Below are 21685 nucleotides of genomic sequence, written 5' to 3'. Positions count from 1 at the left end.
AAAACAATAACAAAAGGTTTATTTATTTTGTCGTCACAATCTTAGTGTTAAATACTATGATATGGTTTATTTCGTCTTCCTCGAGATTTACATTGAGTTTTTCTCAAAATTTTCTCGTCACCTAAAGGGCGTATTTGGCAGTGTGATCGGTGCATCGTGAATGTAGTTACTTGAGTCGTAAATCGATATCGTGTTATCCGAACATCTTACTCAAAAGTAAGTGAGAATGATCCTTAATCACGCACATACTGAAGGAACACCTCGTTGCCAAAACACATGAACTGGGTAGACCAGGTTTTCATTTATTTTTATTATATGATTACTTCTGAAATATTGATACCATTATTCTGTTAAAGATACGAGCACCAAATTACTGAAGTTATTAACAGTAATTCAATTTAGACACCTGCGAAATTATTAAATTCAGAAGACCCAGTTTATTGGGAATAAACCATATTTCTTTTTGTATATTAAAAGCATTGAGAACTTAGTGGTATGGAGATAAAACAATCTCCTAACCATCCATTGATTACTTTGTGTAATACCACTTTTTTAAACACTATTTGTGACTACCGGTTTCGGAAAATAAGTCCATCATCATGTCATTCAAATAAAATATACAATGGATGGTAAGGAGAGTGTTACACCATATATCATTAAAGAATTTAAAGTTGGTAATTATTGTAACAACATGTTATTATTCACAAAATTTTGGATATGTCCAAATCCTTGTTCACAAATCTGGGTTTCTCTACTAAGCAGTTATTTATTACATTGTTGACATCTTAAACTAGATTTACACGGTATTTACAGTCCTTTAACCTGACATTGAAATAAAAAGGTCTTTGCTAAATAAATGGATTCTCAAATCAAGCATTGATGCTACCGCGAACTCAAACATGAGTGAAGTGAGATTTATGATATATTTTATAACCATGGCTGGCTAGCATGTTTCTTGAATGTTTTTCGCAGATACTTTTTGGCACATTTTATAAACTTTGTAAAATTAAACAACTTTGTTTTTACCCCTTTTTTATTATTAAAAAAAAACATTTAGGATTTTTTACAGAGTGTTTGGAAGTTTTTAGTAATGGAATGTAATTAATTATGAGTATTTAAATGTTTTTCATATTTTACAATTTTATAAACCCTGAGGATGACAAGGTTCTTGTCGAAACCGGTAGGTTAAAGTGTACTTTTAATAAAAAAGAGGTTAAAACAAAGTTGTTGAATTTTATAAAAAAATATGTATGTGTTCCAAAAATTTTAGTTTTGTGGTTATCAATCACGGGTAGAGTGGTGAATGTTACACGTGTATAAAGTGATCCTTAACCAGCTTGTATAAGGTCATAAGCTTTGTTATAAAAAGACTTTCATATCCCATTTCAACTATATTAAGATGTCAAAAATGAGTTTCATTATTGGTTCCTTTTAAGAGTATATGTTGAAATATTTTGTATTATTCTTAATTTGTTATTCAATAGTTAATGAGTTTTTTTTATGATTGCAGATGAATCAGCAGTGCAAAGTATGTGGAGAGCCTGCAGCAGGCTTTCACTTCGGAGCTTTTACTTGTGAGGGGTGCAAGGTAAATATTTTTTAAAATATACCTAACTGTTAATTTACTGAACATGCTTATAGATTCTGATTCCGTTCTTGGGATCGAAAGTTTTTTACCTCAAGTTTTTTTACCTCAAATTAAGTAGGTACTTTCACAAATGTTTTCTACTTAATACTGTTCCATCAATTTATAAATCGATTTATGGTATCATTAGTCGAATTTTGTAAAATGTAACATAAATAAAGGTAATCAAGTATAAAAATTTCAGAATAATTTCTGAACTCAGTTACATCCTCTTCGTTAACTAACTAATTAAGTTACATAATGGTGTAAAATACCTAACCCATTCTAAAACAATTGTTTTACTAAACAATTTTAGCGTTATTCCGTTAATCTCTAAGAGGGTCTCTTTAATATGTCACAAATATAAATCAGTAAAATAATAATACAACATATTTATGCGTCCAAATACTTGTTCACGAAATCTGGATTATCTCCAATTACAGGAGTAATTTTCATATTATTTTTTGATATCTCATCAAGATGAAGAAGAATATGGAAGTCTGAGCATTTACGGGGCTGACGACCGTCAGTATTCGGACCTCACATACTAATATAAGAGTTTCTGCTTGATAATAAGCTTCTTTACATCTCACCAATAGATGTCTCTAGTGAAGTTCTAGTGATTCAAGAACAAGGTTTCTAAATTGGTTAATATATAAAGAACTTCTAAGAATTTGAGTAGTGTAGTTGTCAATAATGGGTAGAATTGGTGAATGTTACACGTGTGTAAAGTGATCACTTAAACCAGCCCTGTAAATGCCCAGACTTCCATATTCTTCTTCGTCTTTGATGAGATATCAAAAAATAATATGAAAATAATAATATTTTAATCCATATTGTAAGCTTAAAGTTTAAGTATTTCTCTGTTTGGAAACGAGGGGTAAGAAGATTGAAAGTTTCTCAGCCGACCATTGCAGTCTAACTAAATGGCTTACCAGTTAGTTCGCGAGGATTTACGTTTTCCTGCATTAATCTCCCATAATTAGATAAATCTCTCGAGCACGCAATTATAGCCAGGACCTAGCATCAGTTATGCCGCCAAAGGGAACGAGCCACAGTTAACAGATAAATGCAATAAAAGACGAAAGACTATCCCATAGACGCAACGGCCTTAATTATCACAATCGATTAAAAGGATAGAATTTTTGTACTATTAAATTGAAATTAATCGCTGAAGGTCAAGTTCTCATGGACTTAAACAGTAGTTAATTACACGAATGATCATATTGAGCTGTAATCTTTAATTAGCAACACCTTAACAAACTTTAATTAAATGGTGCCCTTATGTTGTTATGTTCATTAAACTCTCTTTATCATTAATTCATAAGTTTTTTTTAATGGAGTTATACAAATCCACGCATATATATGCACAAACTTAGCAAAATTTGATATTTTGGAAAATCAAAAAGGTGATAGAATACAAATTTCTTGTAAATAATCCAATGATATAACAAAGTAAAAAATATGATATTTTTTAAAACAAATACAATGGCTAGTAAATATGTAAATAATTTTAATAAGATTTATATTTTCATTTGTTGATTATTGTGGTAATATCAATCCATTTTTAATTTTACTTGGAAATTACTACCAAGTAAGGCTTAAATTAAAAAATATATACTTATATTAGATTGATACATTAGAAATGTAAATATAAAAACTAAACGACAAAAATAAAGTCGATTAGTCATAAGTTAAGTGAGTTGTTATTTTTAACTAGCTGTATCCGGCCATTGTTGTGATCCAGTGTTGTCAAATGGAAAAGAAAACACATATTTCCATTATATATAATTTCACAATGCTAGTGAAAAATTTAAAATATATCAAATTCATGGAACAACAATGCAATCGAAAACATTGAAAATGTTTAATGACAGCAGCTGCCAAGAAACATGCTGTCCGCTATGAGGAATGTTTAGTAATACGCTTAGCAAATGATATTATTTTTGTGAAAAATATATCGTTTTAAATAAATAAAAATATATGGTTTTGCCTGGCGCGTTGATTTGAACCCAACATTTGGTCAAAAATTCAAAGCAATCCAATTAATAACATGAGAAGATTTAAAAAAATTTAAACATTTTTTTTTAACTAACACATATTTATTTACTTTCACAAAATTCAACAATTATACGACTTGCAAAAGAATTAAAGGTAATTGAAATTAAATCCTTTAAAATATTTGGCCAGGAGTATAGATTTGCCAGGAGGTAAGTGGAAATCTGATCAAGAAGTCGGAGTAAAATTTGTACACGCTTCGTCACGATCGTTGAAAATACTCGCCGACTCTTTCTGCTACCCTGGGGCCTTGGGAAGGAAATCATTGCTTCAATACCTTTATGGGTGTTTAATGTCTCAATATAAACCATAAGAGAAATGTAAACGTTCCACTGAAAATGAATGATGAAGAGAAATTTATTTACAGTATATTAAAGATTATTGAGTTGCGGAACAAATTTTATTAATATGCTTTCTTATGCGTGGAGTTAAAGAAAATATTTAAAAGCTTCATCTGAAAGCGCTTTATTCAATGTCATGCGAGCAAGTGTCCTGGCTTTGGGTATTAATTTTTTTATTGAGTTCATAATATTTTTAGCACTAATTCCGCAAGAAAAAACAAGATTTTTTTTAAGTTGCCATATGAGTTTTCATTATTTTTATTACATAAACTCGTCGCATAGTGCAAATTAATTAAGACTAATATTTTTCTTAATGTTATTTGGTGTGTAAATAAGCCTTATAAAATGAATAAATTAATGTACGTAAAAGGAGATGATCCATAATTTAAATCGTAAAATGCATTTTTTTAAGAAATTTGGAAATAACGCATTACTTAGATTAATGTTTAATAAAAAATGCCATCTTTCGAAATAGAGTCAAAATTACGTTTCCACGCGGATTTAAGTTACCAAAATCAACGGTAAAAGCTAGATACTTGACCTTACTGCTATCAATTCTCCCAGAATTCAAGTATTTGCTTAAAAATTCTACCATATAAAGCTTAACGATCTTGATTTTAGTGTTGAAAAATATTTTCTTCGACTCGGCTGCATTCTGGTGAACTATTAGTTTTTTTTTAATCGTATCGTAAATCAGTAGGTGACGTTATTTATAGGGAAATTTCAGGTGTCCCATTACCACGCGATTTTAAAGCCGTTTCGATGCAATGACAAACGATCTGGAACCGTTACTTTTTAATTTAAGTAGGTTATTAAAATGAATTAGTTATTAACAAGCTGAATAACACAAAATTATAATTTTGATTCACGTTTGTTAAAGGAGTAGTCTGACCTTGTTAGGTAGTATTTCAAATACTTTAATGTTATTAGGTTAGAGGTCGGAATAATCGGTTTGTATGAATGTGGAAGAGGCGAAGATAATTTGCAGAAACAGATTGGTGTCTCGTTTTATTATCTCTGCCTACTCCTGAGGGGAATTGGCGTGATGGTTATTTAGTTAGTTAGTTTAAATAAAAAAAAATATATATTATTGGTCTCGAATATGGTAATTTTTAAAATATGTTTTTTTGTAAATGTTTTCATGAGCGTGCTATTTAAAACCTAAAAAAGTACATACTCGTTTATAGCTGCCTACTTTTTTCATACTGTAAAACAATTTTTTAAGTAAATTAAATTAATAATAAAATCGTGTAAAAATATAATATACGAAAAATTGTTTAAGAACGAAGTGTATATTATGATATTTTATATTAAAACTTGTGATCGAAAGTCCATGTTACAAAACTATATAGAGGTGATGAAAATTGTTTCTAAAAAGGGTATGAAACATTGTGAAAAATATCGATTTTCATAAAGCTGCAATGACAGATCATATCGTTATATGTATCGTACGCGATGTATCTGGTGTCGTATCTAATCCTCCCCACATCTTAACGACAATAACTAAGTCGTGATATTACGTACATCTCAATAGCAATAGAACCCATTAAGAGGTAGCGATCACAAAGCCCAACGATGTAATATCCCATAAACATTTAAATGACTTTATTGCACGAGCGTCAGATGTATCGATAAAGGCGGTTTCACAATTCCAGAGGAATTATTATAAACGACAAACGAAAACTGACAAATACTCCATCACGAAACATACCAAAATGATGTTATTTGATTAATTTTAATATGTACATAATTTTCTTTTGACCCTTCACAATGTTTAAATAATACCATGTTTATAAAATATCATGTTTTTTTCAGCAATCAATGAATACTAGATCTTATGTTTGCCTTTTTAAATGAATCCTAAGATCGAAATCACAAATATTGATAATATTTAAAAAAAAATAAGATACTGACTGGATTGATATTACGGATGATATTTCAAAATTAAAGTAAGAGATATATATGTAGGTACATATGTATATTATACTTCACTAATTTCTCAACGAATGGTGCCACAATAAGCTTTACTTCCAAATTGATTGAATCGTTACTCAAATTAAAGGGGTACAAGACCAATGTTTGTATACAGGATAAAAAAATAAACTCAATATGGCCGTCTAAGAATGAGCAGAATATTCAACATTACATAAGTGTTTAAAGTGATCACTTAAGCTAGCCAAATGCCAGACACAAGGAAGCTCAGATTCCTATCTTTTTTCACATAAAACGATAAATGTTTCATCTCAAGACATTTATAATATTTTTTTTAATAACTAGCTAGTTAACCAATCATCATGCCACTTCACCGCAGGGGTAGGCAGATAGAATAGCCACTTCGCATGTTCTACATTAATGCATCTCCTCATAGATACCCGTCGATTATTCCGACTCCAGACCTGACAACTTTTAAGTTTTAGTAATACTCGACCGTGCCAAGTTTTTTTAGGCCTTCCTCTGCTCCTATTACCAGCCACATTTACCTCATAAATTTGTTTTACTATTCATTTTTTACTCATTCATTGGGCATGTGACTAAACTATCTCAACACACCTTTCTTAACTTTATCGATGGTGTTTTTTTTTCACCTATGGTATAGGTACATATTTTTATATTTGTATTTGCGCATCATGTATTATTATGGCATTATATTATGCGCACATCAATAAAAGCGATATTTAAATTTAGTTTCCTCATTACTGTGACCGTACATATCGCTCACTCCTTTCAACAACGTCATATACAAAAAAAAACTTTCACAAAAAGATTTTTCATGAGTTCGTTTTTAATGTTTTAAAATATAATACAATGTATTAAAAATAAATATCAAGCCACTTATTGAACTTTTTACCGTGCAACAGCTTTTTTTAGGTAAAACCTGAATGTTTTTTCTCCACTTGAAAAATATTAAATATATTTAAAAAATAATAAAACGATACCATTTCATCAAAATGCAAAAACAACACTTTCTGCCCTGTAGCAGGTAAACATTAAGTTAAAAATATGCCGCTTTTACTGGGATATAGTACATTTTCTGGGCATACCAAAAACATGCACAACTGAAAATTGGCGATTTTCGATATATGACGTTGTTGAAAGGAGTGATCAATATGTTATATCGACTGTACAATGCTCATGCCTAAAAATCGAAAATGTTTGTTATTATCGATATTAGTTCACCTGCTCAATAAAGGTCAAATAAGACTTTTATTTGACTTGAGTTTACACAATAAGGAAGTAACCGTGGGATAAAATGGTGAAGGAATGACGACAAGTAATAAAAACATTTTTGTTCTCGTGGGTGGTTCTCGGAAGATTTATTCGGCTCTCAAAACACTCATCAACAAACTGCTCCATATCACAAGACATCTAGAATGTGTGGTTTATAAGTATAGTGGATCAAGGACTTAATTTTTTTTAACTCACAATATTTTCTAGTATGTTTTAAAAAAATGTTTACAAAACTCTAGATTAAATCCAATAAGGAGTTATTTATAACATACTAGATTTTATATTGATGTCTCAGCATAAATGAGGAAAAAGTAAATAACATGGGTAGAATAACATTTCATTAAGTGTTCCGCATACAATGTTTTGAGTTTGTCTAAATCTTTGTTCATATGCGAATTCTCGGCAACGTCTATGGTTGAGTTGAGTCAGTTTTATGTGCCTTCATGAAATTTAATAAAGATTCTTACTAAATTATTGGATAATGTGAAAAGAGGTGTCAATTTATGGATAAACGCATCTGACGAAATTTGAATAGTGTAGTTGTCAATCATGGGTACGATGGTGAATGTTTTACGTGTATAAAGTGATCAATTTAACCTGCCTATGACAAGACATATGCCGTATAAATACCCACACTTCCATATTTTTATTCATCTTTATTTAGATATCAATATTTAAAATAAATGTTTCTGCTTATAACAAACATAATACGTTGAACTATAGATGTCGCCGATGAAAAACATATAGTTTAAATTTGAGGAATGGATTGTCAATCACGGTAAAAAAAAAGTGAATATAACACAGTGAAAGTGATCATTTTGACGAGTCAGGTAAAAAACCCAACGAATGCTTAGACTTTTATATTCTTCTTCGCCTATTTGAGATATCAATAATAAAAGTAACTAGAACTTTTTGTTCATTTATTAAAAAACCTAAATTAATTTTTAAACGCGCACATCGCGAAATTAATAATACCATTTCATTTCCAATTATTTAACATGAAATTCCTTACGAAGGTTTTTCAAGAATAAAATATATTCAATGGATTTTCTTAAAATGTATTAATTTCTTTATCCGCGGAAAGGCGGTTTATATTGCAAAACCCTAAAGGCACCTTCTTACTTATTTCAAAATATTAATTTTGGCTGGTACTGCATTTGCTCACCAGTGTTTTAAGAATTACAACTCCTCTATCGGGAAAAAAGACTATTAAAAAATGAAAACGTTTTTTATCATATTAAACGATCAAATAAGATTTTTATAATAAACATATTACTTATATAGATGCCCCCTTATGACTCACGACATTCTTTGTGAATATGGTTTTATTGCTATTGAAGATCAGCTTTAGCACAGATTAGCATAAAATTCTATCGATAAAGGTCAACTTTGCTAAAACGTGTGCATAATATGGTTTACCAATATTAAATATTCGCTTAATATGTTAGCATCGAAATCAGGAACAATCACTGAAATTTTACAATATTGTCTACTTATTCTGTCCCAGATTAAAAAGAAATATGATAAGAGTACATTAGAAGAATTGAGATATTATTCGTGAGGAATTTTGAAAAAAGTTCTGAATTTTTTAATTTTTTTTAATTTCATATTTATAGATTTAGCATTAACTTTCTGGAATGACACGATCATTTGAATGTATAAATAAAACACTCGTGTCGTACCATTTTTGAGTTTTTTAAAGTAAACACGATTAGTTTTGAGAACTACACATGTTCTCATCGAGGGAAAAAAATACAAACTATTTTTACATTAATAAATTCCAAAGTGGTATTTTACAAGTATGTTATTTTTATATTTAAATAATTAGAAAATATAACTAGAATTGTGTTTATAAAATAACATAAATACTGTACAAATATATAAAATTACAACTAAAACAATGAATAAATAAGTGACGTTTGTATTGAGAAATTTTATAAAAGTGAAATTTACCTTTATATTTCCTTGAATATAATTTATTTAATTTGAAAATAATTTATACGAATTATTAAAATTTAAATTAATTAATTAATTATTCCGAATTATTTAAATTAATTATTATTTTGGTAAAAATATTTATGATATTTTAATTTTGGCCCTTCTAAATATGATTTATTTTCAACAAAATATTACTTATACACTTTGGGTCATCGACTTATGTTTAAGAAATGCAGTTTTAATTTCTCCGACAGCAAAAAAAGATTAATATCATTATCCTCACAAGATTTCAAACATAAGTCATTTTATACCATTAAGCGAATTCACTAATATTTAAATGGGATGTCATTGAAAAAAAGTCGAGCTGATATTAACAGAATGCAATAATTTATCATGCACATTTTATAGCGGTTTTTTAATTTTATGAAAATATTCATTTCGCAAAATTATATTTTAATTGACAGACAGGATTAATGGATTTTTTCCGTTAACCAACGAATGTATTAAAATAAAATTTGAATCACTTCATAAAATATTAAGAAGAGAAAAAACATATTTTCTGTATTTTAAAATGAAAAGAAGTTGTATTTTTGCTTTTTTTCAATTAATATTTAGCATAACTCAAATTTCTGCGAAGTGGGGACTTAAACTTTCGAACTCAGAATAAAGTTTATCCACAAATTTTACTATCGGTTTGATACATTGTAATCCTTGTCATATATTTAAAAAATTCAAAAATACGTGTCTAATGATAATAATAAAAAAAACCCTTCGATAAACGGTATACTCACAAATGAAGTTTTTTTTAAGTATTTTTTTTAATTTATAATATTAAGTTCAAGCAAATTAGTACAATAAAAGATATACAAAACTTCAAAAAATTAATGATTATTTTATGATTTCATTTTAATACTTCAATTATGATTTACAATTGAAACCATATATGAAATTTAACACTGGTTAAACAATGAAGATAATGAAATTTTTAATTATCTTTGTGAATTTTCGGCTACGTTTAGGTATTCCTATAAGGCTTGTTTTATTCCTTAACTTGTAAGTTTGGATTTTATCGTATTTCTTATCCGTCACAGTTACGATTACAATGTAAAGACATACAAGTCACGCGTCAGGAAGTTGTAAAAAACCAACTAATTCCAATCGACTCTCTCTGATGCGTTGAGATATCAAGAATTCACTAACTTTAATAGCAAAACTTTTACAACACGAAAGCGTTGTACGAATAATTTGATTAAAACCTCTTCCCTTCCAAACCGTGTACCTTAAATTGAGTCCACAAACATGAAAGTCTTTGGAGTTCATTTGTTGAATTTAGAACAACTGAGAATACGTAATAAATGTGAATAGGTACTGTGTTTAGCGTAAGTGTTATTGATTTGAAGAAATATTGATGGAAGTTTTTAATAAGAAATTGAGTTAAATATTTGTATGAAATGTGTAGTTGTCTAGTTATTACGGTGACTCGGTAGACTACCAGGCACAAGAATAAGATTTTAAATAAAGTAATAGAGATAAGATACAGAGATAAAAGACAGATTAAAAAAAAACACATTGCAGGGAGATCCCTGGGGATAGTTAATGCGTAACGCATATCATCTTACACATGTGAAATTTATTATGCATGTCACTCCATATTGATATTATACAAGAACACAATTATCTTTTTCAAAAATTGAAACAAGAACAAGAATTTTCTTTCAATTGATTGTATTCATTCATGTCTTTTTAAAACTCAGCATTTATATGTATTTGGTGTAAACAAAAATATAAAATACCATTGAAAATTAAATTCCAAATTATTCAAGCTTTCACAAAATTAAGTAATGCTTATTTTGTACTAATATTGGCCAGTAACACCTAAATTTCACGTATTTACAAAGAGATTTGTTTTATTAGCGACGTTAAACGATGCTAAATTTTATTGCCTTTAACTATACGTCTTTAATAAGCCGATAAATCTTTAGAAGACATCGAGTCCATTGATTTGATTTTAGTTAATATAATAAAGAAAACGTTCGGATGCAAAGCCGATCATACTATTCGAGCTGTATGTTGATTTTCGGGATAGTGAAAAATTACTTTTTTCAAATTTTTGCTTGGTAAACACAACTTGGTATTAGCCAAGTAAAATTTCAATAAAAAAAGATAGATATTACCACATAGTTATTACGGCATGTATTAATATTTTAAAAGTTAAATTTTATGATCGAGTTTCTAGATATTTCTATTGAAAGTGTATTGCACTAAAATGTTTCAGTTTTGTTTCAGTCATAATAAATTATTTATTATTTTAAAGACATACTCTTTAGCGTCTTTTTTTAGTACTGATTGCAAACCTTTTTGCATTAAATTAGAGTTGAGCTTGAAAAAATATGGAAAATAATTCATTTATGCATTTTAAACGAAAATATATATTTTTAAAAATTTTATAAACACATTTCATTAGAAATTTCACATATTGTATTTACAATGATGTGTTATGATGAAACATATTTATGTTTAGATACTTAATCAAATATGTATTTTAAAAACAAGGAAATTATAAAATTGTGAACATGAATTTACACATTACTTTTTATTATTATTGGATTTATATCAAAAAAAGGATTAACCTTTAAAGCTTCTATATTTAGAAGCTTGTCTGCTGGTAGGATAGTAAGGATAGGGAAGGTAGATATAAAAAGTAAATATCACACTCCAATTGAAAATAAATATTTCTATAATTTATTTTCCAACTAGCGGGAATCGAACCCGTTATGTCGGTTTCGCAGTCAAGCGTCTACCCAACTACGTCACATAATTTAACTCGTATTAATAAAAATCAGACATTAAAATAGATTTTGCATAATTCTCGTAAATATATATGCACACAACTCACGTATATTTACCATATATCTGGCATAATTCAATTTATATATTTTCTAATATTTTAAATGGTATGCGTTGAAATTATTTGTCATAATTAATTTCTGTCGAGGAATTTATTGGTTATTTACGTATACTTGTCACGTTCTAGGAGGACTAGTGACCATTGTTGGAACGGTAGCGAGACACGAACTCACGTTTGGTCAGAGTGTTTATGGTGGGAAATAAATAATTTATATCGGTTTTTGTGTATCTAACACTTGTTGTGAAGATCGGACCGGCTACTTAGAGAACGAACGCTAATTTCGAGAGTTTTATTTGTATTCTCATTTTGACTTCCGCGTTCGTTTTTAGCGTGAGAGAGTACCTGAAATTCGAGAAAAATCCGGTAGAACTGTTTTACGTGTAATCTAATAAAATTGTCTGTTGTTCTCGTTTCGCGGAAATTTTCTTTCTTCTTTTAAGTTCTTGTCTGCAAAGACAGATTAGTATGGCGTTATATTTTTGCCTACCCCTGTAGGGAAGCGGCGTGATGATCAATTAGGTTTTTTTTCAAAGCAACAAAATTATTTCAAAGCGTTTAAATATTCCTATTATTTTTACATTTCATCAAAGATGAAGAAGAATATGGAAGTCTGGGCATTTGCGGGGCTGACGACCGTCATAGGCTAGTTTAAGTGATCACTTTACACACGTGTAACATTCACCCATTATTGACAACCACATTACTCAAATTCTTGGAAGTTCTATATATATGAACCAATTTAGAAACCTCGTTCTTGAATCACTAGAACTTCACAGAAGACATCTATTGGTGAAATGTAAAGAAGCTTTTTACTAAGCATAAACTCTTATAATAGTATGTGAGGTCCAAATCCTGGATTTCAATCACACACATGAAAAACGCCAGAAAATACCATTTCATTTTTATTATTTAAGCTTATAATTTGACCAGATAATTTATTTACAACATTTTGAGTGGACACACTCAAAATGTTGTATTTAAATATTCCTACTAAACTTGAAAATATATCATTCTTAAATTGCCTTTCCAACACTTTGAGTGTGTCTAAATACTTGTCTACAAATTTGGGTTATCTCCACTTAAGAGTTCTACACATAAGAAGTAAAAAAAATGTAAATTTCGTTTCATAAATTAAAAAAAAATAAAAATAAAACCCTTATCCGCACCCCAATGGTGCATAGGGCACTGTGTATATAAACGCAGTGTTATCTCGATCGTTTACACATGAAGGAAAGGTGATCAGCCCTCCGCTTCAGGTACTAGTCCATGGTAATATTGAATAAATATTACAGTGAAAAAATCACTTGTATTTATTTTACCCCCCTTGGGAATCGAACCCGGGACCTCCAGAACGGTAGCCGAGCGTGCTGACCATTACACTACGGAGGCGGACATATAGGCGGATATAATTTTAGATAAATTCAATCTTTCATTTTAGAAAAATATATTTTTGTTAGTTTTAAACTAGCTTAGCGTTCGTATATCTAACAACGGATGTTGAAGTTTCCATCAGTGTTATTTCAAGATTAATAATAAAATAAGATAAAATTGTATGTGGCATCTTACACGCAATAAATTCAATGAAATAAGATGCCCAACTGTCAAACAACCATTTTATTGCTTTAGAAAGTATGCGGTAAGATTTATAAATTGTTTACGCTTATTCTAGGAGGTAAATCATTAAAATTATGCTCCTCATAATGAGACAGGGGAACATACTCGTGACGGATCTGGGATCTGACGGATGAGGTAAAAATTCTCGGATGATAACAGCGCCGATCAGGGATCCATAACTCCACACATTATCCATCTTTCAATGAATATTTTACTTATATTTTAAAGCCCTTTTATTTGGAAAAGAATACCAAGAAATGAAACATATATAATTTCATTTTATGATTTAATTATTTTTTTGTGGAAGTATCGAAATATTTTTTATTTAAAAATTCACTTGGTAAATACCACTATTTATAAAAATCTAAATATATTTCACTTTAGACGTTTAAAAATAGTGGCATTTACTTAATGAAAAAAGTGGCATTTACTTGCTTAATGAGAAAATATTTTTTTTCGATTTTTTCAATTCTTCCATTTATTGGTACGTTAAACGATAAAAACTTTTTTTGTCACTAGCACCACATTTTGTAAAAATTCAAATATTAAATTTATTTGACTTTCATAATAACTGGTCATCACATCACTTTCCCTTAACCCATTACCTCTTTTTTAGCCTTATACTGTTTTTTTTTCATCGGTAATACAGATACATAAATATACAATAATACATACAATTATTGGACCATGCATATAAAATATGATCTAGAAAAATGATTCCAAAACCGCTGGTTGACTTCTCCTTCTGGAGTGTTGTCAACACGTTTATAAAAATGAGCATAAGACTATGAATCATATCTTCCTTACGCTCATACAGGTTGAATTATAGAATAAAATCACAACAGTGGTAACCTTTATTGTACGTACATAATTAAGTAGAAGTTATGCACCGAGTTAATATGAATGACTCAAAACCTTGTGGCGACATCTCGACTTGTAAAGTGTTAATTCCGTAAACAACAGAAGCTCGGGAGGAGTCCAATTAACCTTCTAATTTTTATCGTATTGTCATATTCACAATCTCTTAACAAGTGCATAAATTCTCAAAACAAGTTGAAAATGTCAACTAACGTTGTTATAAAAGGCGTACGCAAACAATTAAAATTCCGAGTATTAATTAACCGATGAATGAAGATGATTATGAAAGGAAATAAAGATAACGTTTGTTAGAGAAGTGGAAAACAGTTAAAAGGTGTATTTAAATTCTGTTATGTAAAATATTCATGTCAACACTACTATTCTAAATCTGCCTTTTTTCAATTTTGGTTATCAATATTATCATTGTAATGGTCAGCACTCTCGGCTACCGTTCTGGAGGTCCCGGGTTCGATTCCCAAGGGGGGTAAAATAAAAATAAAAGATTTTTTCACTATAATATTTATTCAATATTACCATGGACTGGTACCTGAAGCGGAGGGCTGATCACCCTTCCTTCATGTGTAAACGATCAAGATAACACTGCGTTTATATGACACAGTGCCCTATGCACCATTGGGGTGCGGATAAGGGTTTTATTTTTTATTATTAATATTATCAATGAATGGAAAGAATGTAAAGGAATTTAATTATATTGTGAAACTTGCATATCATACATGGTAAAAATAATACAAACACTACGTTTAATTTCATTGTTGTATTTTTCTTCTTTTTCAGTAAGATATTTTTATAATTATTGTTTTTTTTAATAAGTATTATCGAATCCACTATCAGTAATAATTTTAATACAATATCTATATGTAGGTATTGGATGCCATCTTAGAAATTTTCTAAATGTCAAACCTTAGAAAATAACAAATGAATAATATTTTTCCATTTTATTTTTTGCTTCCTTATCTATGTACAAATCAAATATACTCGTATGAATTGTATGTTTTTGAAATCAGATGTAAAAAATATTTAATTTCTTGCATCTCCAGTAAAAAAATATTTTTGGAATGCATACATTCATTCATCCGTATTCGCTCCCTTTATGGAGCATATAAAGTCCATAAACTGCTTCCAGGCTCTTCAGTCGGCTGCTAGTTTACTTATGTCCACCTATGTCTGGTACGTGTCCCGAAGTTCAGACAATAACTTAAAAAATCCTCATTTACATAAATACAAAGAACCATCAGCCAATTTGAACCATCATATTACAAAATACCTTTAATTTTGAATGATTTATGACTAGTTTATTATTAGATTAAAACCAATATTTTTAGCTTTTCCACTTTTTTATTTGACCAGCGACCGGGTTTCGTCGTTACCGACATCATCAGACTGGTGAGAGGCTATACAAATTGTTATGTTATATATAAAACAAGGCAGGAGTTGATAACCATGATTTGATATAATTTTATGAGAAATTAATTTAATTTGAGTGAATTTAAGTGAAATTAATCAAATTAACCAAATTAAATTAAAGATGAAGAAGAATATGGAAGTCTGGGCATTTACGGGGCTTACGACCGTCATAGGCTGGTTTGAGTGATCACTTTACACACGTGTAACATTCACCAATTCTACCCATTATTGACAACCACGCTACTCAAATTCTTGGAAGTTCTATATATATGAACCAATTTAGAAACCTTGTTCATGAATCTCTAGAACTTCACTAGAGACATCTATTGGTGAGATGTAAAGAAGCTTTTTACTAAGCAGAAACTCTTATATTAGTATGTGAGATCCAAACCTGGATTATAATCACACACATGAGAAACGCCAGAAAATACCATTTTCATTTTTATTATTAAACTTATAATTTGACCAGATAATTTATTTACAACATTTGGAGTGTGTCCAAATACTTGTTCACAAAATCTGGATTATCTCCAATTACAGGAGTTATTTTCATATTATTTTTTGACATCTCATCAAAGATGAAGAAGAATATGGAAGTCTGGGCATTTCCCCGTAAATGCCCAGACTTCCATATTCTTCTTCATCTTTGATGAGATGTCAAAAAATAATATGAAAATAACTCCTGTAATTGGAGATAATCCAGATTTTGTGAACAAGTATTTGGACACACTCAAAATGTTGTAAATTAAATTAATTTCTCAACAAAATTGTATCAAATCATGGTTGCCAACTCCTGCCTTGTTTTATATATAACATAACAATTTGTATAGCCTCCCACCAGTCTGATGATGTCGGTAACGACGAAACCCGGTCGCTGGTCAAATAAAAAAGTGGAAAAGCTAAAAATATTGGTTTTAATCTAATAATAAATTAAAAATGCAATTCCATCACGAAGTGTCAGTGGATAATATAAATCTATTTATGACTAGTTTTAGGTGATATTTGTATGTATGTACTGATAATCGAATTACTATGAAAATATAAATTTGTATATCTACTAAACCCATTTAAGTGATGATTCACATATGTTGAAATCTGAAGAATTTTACTCTTGCCTTTTAGGCCGAAGATTATTTCAAATATCTCTTGTTTGTGAAATTGACCGAAGAAAAGCTATAAACTAAACGTTGGAGCATAAAGTGTTTTTTCCTAACCATTTCACATAACTCACATTAGCCTTATTCCGATGTTGGGTTATAGTTTGGTACCCAACAAAATTTAACATGCCTTACAAATTCACTTTTGAATAAATGTGTTTTAAGAATATTTTGTTTTGTCGTGGTACTTACATGCCTTTGGATTTTATCATGCCTATAAAATTGGGTATTTAATAGCTCTGTGTACTTTTTCACATTTTTCGCGTTTGACAGAAATAGTAACATTAAATTTAAAAATCTTAATGTGTTGCTTTTCTTCTGGACATCAACTAAAACCACTCAGAAAACTAACTTTGAAAATTTTTCTACAACATCTTCAAGATGTGCGAACGAAAAAGGATTATTAAAAATATACCCCAATGCCCAAAAAAATGAAAAATAAATCATTACTCAGTTAGATTTGCAAACGAAAATATGGACAAAAAGCAAAATAAAAAACAGTAAATGATCAAAAGTTAGTTTTGTATTTTTTTTACATTTTTTGCAAAAAATTTATAATAATAACACATTGTGTAAAAATACCTCCACCTTCAAGACACATGTGTATATGAATTTTGAAATGTATGTTTCAATGTACGAATACATTTTTTAACAAAAAAAAAATTAATCTAAAAAAATTATATAAATATGTATGTTTAATAATTTTGTAAAAAAAATATTAGCAAATATGAAGAAGAAAATGGAAGTCTGGGCATTTACACTGACTGGCTGGTTTAAGTGATCAATTTAGACACGTGCAACATTCACCAATTCTACCCATTATTGACAAACACACTACTCAAATTCTTGGAAGTTCTATATATATGAACCAATTTAGAAACATTGTTCTTGAATCACTAGAACTTCACTAAATTCCCATACTTCCATATTCTTCTTCATCTTTGATGTCAAAAAACAATGTGAAAAATAACTACTATAATAAGAGATAATCCAGATTTGTGAACAAGTATTTGGACACACTCAATATGTTGTAAATAGCAAATATAATTAATCATAACCATGTGGATTATAAAATAGGGGAATAATTAGAAGGTATTCAGAATGATGCTGTTGGTACGGTAATCAGTGCTTGTGTTACATATTCAGGTTTTAGTATTAGCCTGCTCCAGATAGCCGCATGCGCTGTTAACGTCAAAACGAGAAAAAAACCATTACGATAAATTAATATTTTATGAGATTTAAGCAACAACGCGGTAACTCTGCCATTGGATTAGAAAGGATTTTTTTTTAAATTTAGCTTCAAAGAATATATGAACCATAGTAATTATAGTATATTGACGCCAGCAAAAAATCATATCTAGCTGCAAGACCATAAATGTAACTAAAATTAAGAAATAAACCTTAAATTTAAATTTAAACTATTACAATATAAATAATAAAATTTTTCATTGTGATACTTTATTTTAATTCGTCATAGTAACGTGAAGATATTGACAAAAATGTTATCATCAATAAAAACAGTATTTTTTAAATATAAATATATTTCATCATGTAATTATTACGGCATGAAATAAATCTTTATGTAAGGATGAGACTTCTATCGAAAAAATCTATGAATCTTTCACATAAATGTAAGTAATGATAAAATATTCGCGAAATAATGATAACGCTTAATTTAGATAAGCGTACTGTTGTTACTTAGAATAAATTATACATTCAATTAAATAGTTAAAACTACTTAGATAATACAATAAGGAATCATCATAATATACTAAATAACTATTTTATCATAAACTTTTCACAAAAAAATTGGATTACGTTAAATGAATTTTCCTATCGGATTTCATTTAAAATGATTCAAATCACAAATTATTGCTCGCTTAATTGTGTAACGATCTGTTAGCTGTTTTTTTTTATTAATCATGTAGGGGATGAATTTCAATACGTAATTATCACGTTGACCTATTGTTTCAAAAATAAAATGTTATTATATTGACCGATTGTTGTGATTCATTATTCTAATATTTATTGTATTTAATATAACCCTGTACAAGTATCTGAACCATAAGGCTGATCACCTTTCCTGCGTGTATTAAATTACCCACCAAGATAACACTGCTTAGTAGGATAGTGGAATTTTTTCATGACCTTTATAAAAAAATTTAACAACTTTTTTTAACCACTTTTTTATTATGAGTATTTTAATGTTTTTTAGTATTTAAATGTTTAAGAATTTCATAAGCCCTGATGATGACAAGGTTCTTGTCGAAACCGGTTGGTTAAGGTATACTAATTATTTTTAAAAAAGTGGTTAAAACAAAGTTGTTTAATTTTATAAAGTTTATAAAATGTGCCACAAAGTCTCTGCGAAAAACATTTAAGAATGGATTGTACCTAGTATATACCTTTAGGTGCACATAAGGGTAAGAAATGAAAAGAAATTTATAAAAATTAATTTTTAAATATTTTTTTTTTTAAACATTTATATATATTTTGTTCCAGAATTAATGGTGTGAATTATTGTGAAAAGTACACTTTATTATGTTAATAAAAATGATCTATTTAAATGTTATTTACCGTCCGTACTTTCCATTTCTGGCCGAATGTGCGACCGCCTGGAGGCTTTAATTGAAATCCGTCCCGTAAACACAGAGCAACAGCCGAATAGCAATTTTCTTCAAGTTTACGAGCACTTGGCCGTCAATAATCTATTAGTTCAGACCACTCATTAGTCGGCCCCTTTGACTCGGCCACTTTTAGTTCGTTTAGAAAAACATAACCTGAAAAGAGGTTACAAAAGATCACACCCAGACACAGGTTCGGAGTGCTCTCGAGTTCACTCAAGGAAGATTTCGAGTCGTAAATTTCTATAGGAGAGTATACCATAAATTACCTACCTATGCGATATTTTAGAAAGGTCACTGATATTTAAATCATCGCCTTGGATTAGTGTATCGAATGGGAATGCCGTTACGGAAATTTTATGTAAAATTCTTTTTAACACATTTTTTATAGGTTTAATTTACGTTGCAACATACCAAAATACTGATAAACTTATCTTATTTATATTTTTTCAAACATATAAATGTGCCCTCATTGAGTTTTCCCGTGCCGACGGCACATATTTATGTTATTATTTTTATATCACTACAAAGATCGACAGGAGACGCTTTAATACTTTTATTTCAAATAAATACTAAATGTTTTTTATGCTTTTCAATAAACAAAACAGTTTTTAAGAAAGCTTAAGAAAATTGTTCAATTGTTTTGTTATTTGAAACAATGTAAATAATGATAATATTTGCCCATTTTTTCGAAAAAATATTGAATGATCCAGTTGTAAATAAAATAAAGGTGACAAATATTGCACCCATTGCTTAGTTAGGTTGGAATAAAAATATATTAATATTTTTATCATTATTTAATAGCAAAATTTTCAGAAAATATCCTCTCAATCCTCTCTAGGCGATTTTTATTATTTTATTTTATACATCTTTTTATTGATTGATTCGGCAGTCACTTTGTGGTAATACCTATCCATTTGTATTTCAAGTTTTACAGGTCCCCCTGTAGTCGATCACTCGAGAGTAATTGTCCATGTCTTGGGCAGCTCTAAGCATTTGTACATACTCTATAATATGTTATAATAAGCATTATTTCTATTTATGTTAATAAATGGTTTTATTAATACGAATATGAGGAATCATCTCATTAAAATACCAGTATCGTACATTTGTTCAGCCTTGAAATTCACTGAAATCCGCAGCACCCTGGTATCATTCTCCATACTTCAATCACGGATCATGACGTCACTGAGAGGCCGACGGACGAATATTGAAGAGGCAATAAAAACATTCCTATCGTTTCCATGCAGGCCGAATCTATGCGTGGGCACGCTTGGAATAGGCGCACGTTTTACTTTTATTGCATAACGAATTCGGTACGTGCACAGACCACTTGTTAAACAATACTTCAATAGAAATCAAAAGCAAAGTGCACGTACCTGACGCGGCCTAACGTTTGTGAATATCGAGTGCTTCATGTTTTGCGCATTGTTTTGTCTTGAATATGACCAAAAGTCAAACGTGATCTGCCCTAATTGCATCGTTTACTTCATTTAAGGCCGATTCTTCAACGTTCTGTACGGCTAAACTGATTACGTACAATATTAACTCGGCTCGATGGTGGAATGCACTTTTAAAGATACGTTCAAACACAACTAAAGGTACAATAATTTAATGTAATGTAATTCCATTCTCTTGGGTCGAGGATGAATCCTCGTTAGTACGGAGTGTACTTAGCAAGCCAGCGTTTGAAATGACACTGCTGAAATATACCCATAATATTGTTGACTAATAATGTTGACTAAAATGAGGTGAAGATACATATGCACTAGTAACTTCTAATTCTTCTAATATTTCATCTGATTTTACGTGCATACTTTTTTAATGTATTCAGAAAATAAAATCTCCTATTTTTCTTATATAGTTAACATCTATTTACGTCATCGGTTCTTAATTTACGTATAAATTAT

At 29.5% G+C, this 21685-nt stretch overlaps 1 protein-coding gene across 1 annotated transcript in view; it reads left to right on the top strand.

Annotated features, from left to right (window-relative positions):
- Positions 1-21685, top strand: part of LOC148301305 (uncharacterized) — a 162817-nt gene that overhangs the window by 75906 nt on the left and 65226 nt on the right. The window contains exon 3 of the mRNA XM_088273461.1: positions 1511-1588. Within this exon, the coding sequence (XP_088129587.1) occupies positions 1511-1588 (78 nt within the window). The remainder of the gene's footprint in view (positions 1-1510; positions 1589-21685) is intronic.

The sequence above is a fragment of the Brachycentrus maculatus genome, unplaced genomic scaffold (assembly GCF_059751285.1).
Source record: "Brachycentrus maculatus isolate JH-2025_06_01 unplaced genomic scaffold, ASM5975128v1 h1tg000583l, whole genome shotgun sequence".
Taxonomy (NCBI): domain Eukaryota; kingdom Metazoa; phylum Arthropoda; class Insecta; order Trichoptera; family Brachycentridae; genus Brachycentrus; species Brachycentrus maculatus.
Note: the sequence above shows the minus strand (reverse complement) of the source record. Positions and strands in the feature narration are given on the sequence as shown.